The sequence below is a fragment of the Chaetura pelagica genome, unplaced genomic scaffold (genome assembly GCF_000747805.2).
Source record: "Chaetura pelagica isolate M959 unplaced genomic scaffold, ChaPel_1.0 scaffold532, whole genome shotgun sequence".
Taxonomy (NCBI): domain Eukaryota; kingdom Metazoa; phylum Chordata; class Aves; order Apodiformes; family Apodidae; genus Chaetura; species Chaetura pelagica.
In genome coordinates, this window is record NW_009952282.1 from 29,139 (window position 1) to 34,362 (window position 5,224).

General features: G+C 51.5%; 1 protein-coding gene across 1 annotated transcript in view; it reads right to left on the reverse strand.

Moving 5' to 3' along the window:
- The window catches only part of SPP2 (secreted phosphoprotein 2, 24kDa), a 5,251-nt gene extending 1,170 nt beyond the window's left edge, over positions 1-4,081 (reverse strand). The window contains exons 1-4 of the mRNA XM_010007800.1: positions 4,033-4,081; positions 3,808-3,932; positions 2,506-2,628; positions 933-1,043 (exon numbers count right to left, since the gene is read on the reverse strand). Of these exons, the coding sequence (XP_010006102.1) occupies positions 933-1,043; positions 2,506-2,628; positions 3,808-3,932; positions 4,033-4,081 (408 nt within the window). The remainder of the gene's footprint in view (positions 1-932; positions 1,044-2,505; positions 2,629-3,807; positions 3,933-4,032) is intronic.
- Positions 4,082-5,224: the final 1,143 nt, after the last annotated feature.

The window sequence follows — 5,224 nt, forward strand, 5'->3', positions numbered from 1 at the left end:
ACTTGCAGGAAGATCTCTGCTTGTAAATTTAGTCTCTGTCCTGAGTGCCCAATTCAACAAGGGTTATGCTCAACCTACAGGTGACAGACTGAAGATCCCAAGACCCCCTCACCTATTTCAGTGCTTCCTGCTCTGCAAATCAAGAATTCCTGTGTTGCACCCACTACGAGCTCTGAATAGAGATTCTGACCAGCAACAACAAAGTAATGACAAGCTAATTTGGCATTTCAAACCAGAAGGTGACACAGAACCCTATTTGCTTGACGTTGTTCATTTAGCCACTCCCAGAAATAAAAGCTGCCCATGTCCCCTGGCATCTTGCTTCTGGAACTGCCTTTGTCCCTGAATAGAATCCTCAGGCACAGAACCCACTGCAGAGCAGTGGGGGACAGCTGGGTCTGAAGCCACATCCAGCTTCCTGCCTTCTCCTGAGAATCATAGAATCCCAGAATCCCAGGGGTTGGAAGGGACCTGGAAAGCTCCCCCAGCCCAGCCCCCCTGCCAGAGCAGGGGCACCCAGAGCACATCACACAGAACGTGGCCAGGGGGGTTGGAATGTCTCCAGAGAAGGAGACTCCACAGCCTCTCTGGGCAGCCTGGCCCAGGGCTCTGGCACTCTCACAGCAAACAAGTTCTTCCTGAGATTCACATGGAACCTCCTGTGCTCCAGTTTGCACCCAGTGCCCCTTGTCCTGTCACTGGACATCACTGCACAAAGCCTGGCTCTGTCCTCCTGACACTGCCCTGAACAGATTTGTGCCCATGGATGAGGTGGCCCCTCAGTCTCCTCTTCTCCAAGCCCAACAGACCCAGCTCCCTCAGCCTTTCCTCAGCAGGGAGATGTTCCCCTCCCTCCAGCATCTCTGTGCCTCTGCCCTGGGCTCTTCCCAGCAGTTCCCTGCCCTTCTGGAACTGAGGGGCCCCTTCCTCACCTCCTCACTGCTCAGGGACTCGGAGCTGGGGCTGCCCCAGCGGCACCGCACGCTCAGCCTGGAGACGCGCTCCCCGGACACCTGCACAAGGCTGCTGCAGAGACCAGCTGGCTGCAAGAGAGCAGAGCAAGTCACACACAGCAAAACCTGCAGGACACAACCCTCTGGTGGGAAGGGAACCCACCCGGGGATTTCTAAAACCAGTCCCAAAAGGAAGGCTCTCACGTTCGCGCACCTTCCCGAAGCAAACCGTGGCCAGACAATTTAGCAGCATGTGATCACCCTCAAGTTGTTCCTCCCCAGTTGAATATTAGTTGTATGAAGCCTCAAGCCTGCTTGAAGAAAACCTCCAGCTCCTTTTCATGGCTCTGGCACCACCAAGCACCAACCAGGGCTCTGCTGAAGGCAGCTCCAGAAGCTCCAGCACCCTTAGAGAAAATGCCTCTATGATTTGACAGATGCTGCAGCAAAATCTGCTCCCAAGCTTGGAAAACAAAGGCCCTCACACTACCTTTCATGGCATATTACCCCAAGAAGGAAAGGAGAGGGCTGGTGTGTGTCTAGCACACAGCAGGAACTTCACAGCAGCCAACACTTCCATCTCTAAAGAAAACCCAGCAACAACCATCAGTTCCATGTCACCCCCATCTACGTGCACACACGTGATGCTGAGCTCAGGAGTAGCAATTCTCAAAGAGGTTTAGATGTTCACCCCCCTCTTCATGGGGTAAAGTACCTCCTGAGGTAGCAGCATGACCCAAGCTATGAGGACAGCACCTTCAGTGCCTTCCCAGAACCCCTCCTCTTCCCCAGAGACTTCCCCAGGTAAGTTTAGGAGCCATTCACAGTGGAAAAAAAGAGGTGAGAAGAGCTCAGCTTGGAGCAGCACAAAGAACCAGGGGTCAGCTCTGTGGAAGCCTGACACCAGGCATGGCATCATTGCACACAGGGACTCCAAGAGCTGTGACACACACTGGGTAAGACCCAAAAGCATTTAGGACACAGCCCCTCAGGAGCTTGCAATGGGGGCCATGCTTTGGCAAAAGTAACTGTGGACAGAGAGGTCCAGGTTCAAAGATGATGGATTTATTTCATCTAAGAATCAGGGTGCAGCATGAGCTGTATCAGGAGCCTAAGCCACGTTTCTTTTGGGCTGAAAAGTGAGTTGGAAATGTGAAAAAGACTGATGAGCACTGGCTCATCTGCACTCTGGAGGAAGATCAGCTTTTACGTGGTGCCTGGATGCATGGTAGACAAAAATCAGCTCAATCACCAGCTTTCCAACCCTCTTATCTTAAAAAAAGCAGCCAAACCTTCCTTTCAGGCATGTCCCAAAGCACCTTCACTGGGTGCTGCTCCAAGACACACATCCTCTTCCCAGCTCAGAGCAGCTCCTGTATTCCCCACTGAGCAGGCAGAAGAGATTCCCAGCACTGACCCTCCCCACTTACCACCCCCTCCGTGCCATAGGTTGTGTTTGTTTGGGGTTGGCTTTATTTTCATCCTTCAGCACCCCTGGGGTCTCAGCACGTCCTGAGAGCATCCTGCTCCCCTTCCCACCAGGGGTACTCACCACAAAGGGCCCTAGTTTGAAGGCACACGTGGCTGGGTCTCTCCCTGAAGCTTTGGTGCACGAGGTCTCACGGACACTGAACTGCAGCTCTAGGCTGTAGGTGTTGCTGTCCCACATGTCAACCTGGTAAAACAAAAGGTCAGTGCAACGTATCACTGGTGCCTGCCCTTTTTCCATGCCCACTCCATGGGAGCCCTGCTGCTTTGGCAGGCAGGAGCAGGACAAGAGCATCGTGTCAGTGCCTAGTTTAGAGGAGATGACTGTGTATGAGAAAGGGCATCTTCTTGTGCTCAGGAATTACTTCCTCAGGCAAATTTGGCAGCAGCAACACAGACCAGTTTCCCATGGGGGTTTCACTTCCCACCCCACAGCCACTGCAGGATGCTCCTACTTTACGAGTCAGATGATGGGACTGTTGCTGTCACAGGGAGGTGAGCACATCAGTACCACCCCACACTGACCCCTCTTTGGTGGGAACCAGGGGGATAACAGCTCTGCTCTGGGTACCTGGAGTGCTGGGAAGTCTATTGTAAATACATCACTGGGAAAGGAAATCACAGGACTGAAAGCAACTGAATTAACCTGGTTTATAGTCACTCCTTGTCAGCTTGGCTGCCTCAAGAGTCTAATCAATGGTTTTGCACAAAATTTGAGACTCAAACCAACCCCACCACCCAAAAACCACCACCAAACAAAACCCCAAATGAAACAAAACCATTAATTAAAACAGGTAAAGAGTTTCCTGCCAGCATTTAGACACCAGTAGATTCAAACCAGAGTCAGTGTGTAAGGACAGATGATGCAAACACAGATTGGAGCAGGAATCCTGACTGTGTGTGGCAGCATTAATTAGCAGTGCAGATGTTTGGCCGAGACCTCCAGATGCACCAGGTAACTTCATGCCCAAAGCCAAGCAGTTAGTTAGTTTAATAACACCAGTTTTGAACAGAATCTTACAAGACACCCCTCAAAGATTTCTGTTCTAGGGGTGAAAAATTTAAACTCATGAGGTATTTTTAATTACAAATCAGCATAAAAAGAATAGTTAGGTTCCTAAAGCTAATAGTCCCTACTAGGTAATAGGAACCTAAGCTAGTAATTGGGTTCCTAAACCTCTTAGGTTCCTTAAGTTAGGTTCCCAAAAGTAGTTAGGGCTCTTCAGATAATGCCCCAAACTTCAACTTCTTCCAAGCAACACTGGAAAACTGCAACTCCATCTGGGTTTGCAGGCTTGGGTGGAAAAAGTTTCCCACCATGGCCAGGCACATTTCAGGAGCAGAATCTCCCCATCTGCACACTTACCCTTGTGACACGGCTCCCCACAACACCATACAGGTTTGTCCCCCATGACTGGGAGTTGATCCTTGCAAGGGAAGCATTCAGAGCCTCTTCTGTGACTGGGAGCTCGTAGTCATACACTGGGAGCCCTGGGACAGACACACAGGCCATGAGAAGGTCACTGTGGTGACTTTTCCTTCCAAAGCCACCATTAAGGAGGAGGATGTGGTTCCATTCAGAGCAACTCACCTGAACAGGAGAAAGTCCCCAACGTGAGGACAAAAATTAAGGTCCTCATAGTGTGACTTACAAATCCTCTGGTCCTTTCCCTTTCCAAGCATGAGTTCCCAGCACACGTTCCCTCAGTCTTTATATAAATGCAGCCTTGATCCTACACCTGACTGTCCTGTGTCCAAGCTCTGCCACAGCCACTGCACTTTAAACAGAATTGATCAGAGAGCAAATATTTGCTGCCAGCTTTTCTCCATTTAGCTGTAGCTCCCTGATAAGAGATGGGCCACAGTGTCTTCTTCCCAGGGCTGCAGCTGAAAGGGAACACTGAGATCCTGATACCTCCATTGCCAAAGGCAGAATCTTTTGTTGACTTTTAGCCATTAGTTCTCCACGCTGTGAAATCAACTCTTCCCTCAGCACTAGACCAAGCACCCTGGTGTCTCAGCCAGCAATGGGAAGGACTCACAAGCTGCTTATTCCCCAAGGAGGGGACAGTTTCCCAGCATGGAATGGGAATCCACCCCTGTGGACCTGTCTGACACCACCACCCTGCAGGCCAAGGCATCCAACAGAAGCCTCCTGGGCAGACCCCTGGGACACCCCAGCTCTCCCAGGATGTCTTTGGCAAAACCAAAGGAGTTCTCCTCTGTGGACAAGTAACTCAGACTCAGAGAGGCTTTAAGACCTGCCCACCCACCAGCAGAGACTGATTCTCTTGTCTGCACGTCCCTTGAGAACCCAGAGGCTGGTTGTACAACCAGAGGGGACACTGCTGAAACTTCCCCAGCCCTGGAGCACCTGAGATGGAGAATTAAGTCTTTGTTCTTCCAGTTTTCTCTACTTGCCCTCACGAGATGGTGTCCCCTGCCAGGCTGGCTGCATTTCTCAGCCCCACACACTTTCTGCTCCAACACTGGCAGATTTGGGGATGCAAAGGAGAGGGAAGGCAGGTGAACACAGTGACACCCCAGCTTCCCACCCCCACAGGGATGGAACCAGCTGCATGTCACGAGTCTGAGATTGGCAGTTTCACATCTGCAGGGTTTGCTGGGGCTCCAGGAGATCCCACCGAGTCGTTCCGTGTCAGCAGTGAAGCCCACAGGGACTGCTGCCTTGTTTTCCAAAGCTTAGAGGCAACACTTCAGCAAGGGCACAGAGGCAGAGCCTCACCCCTCAGCACTCACCCTGAGGTGCTCCATGACCTGCT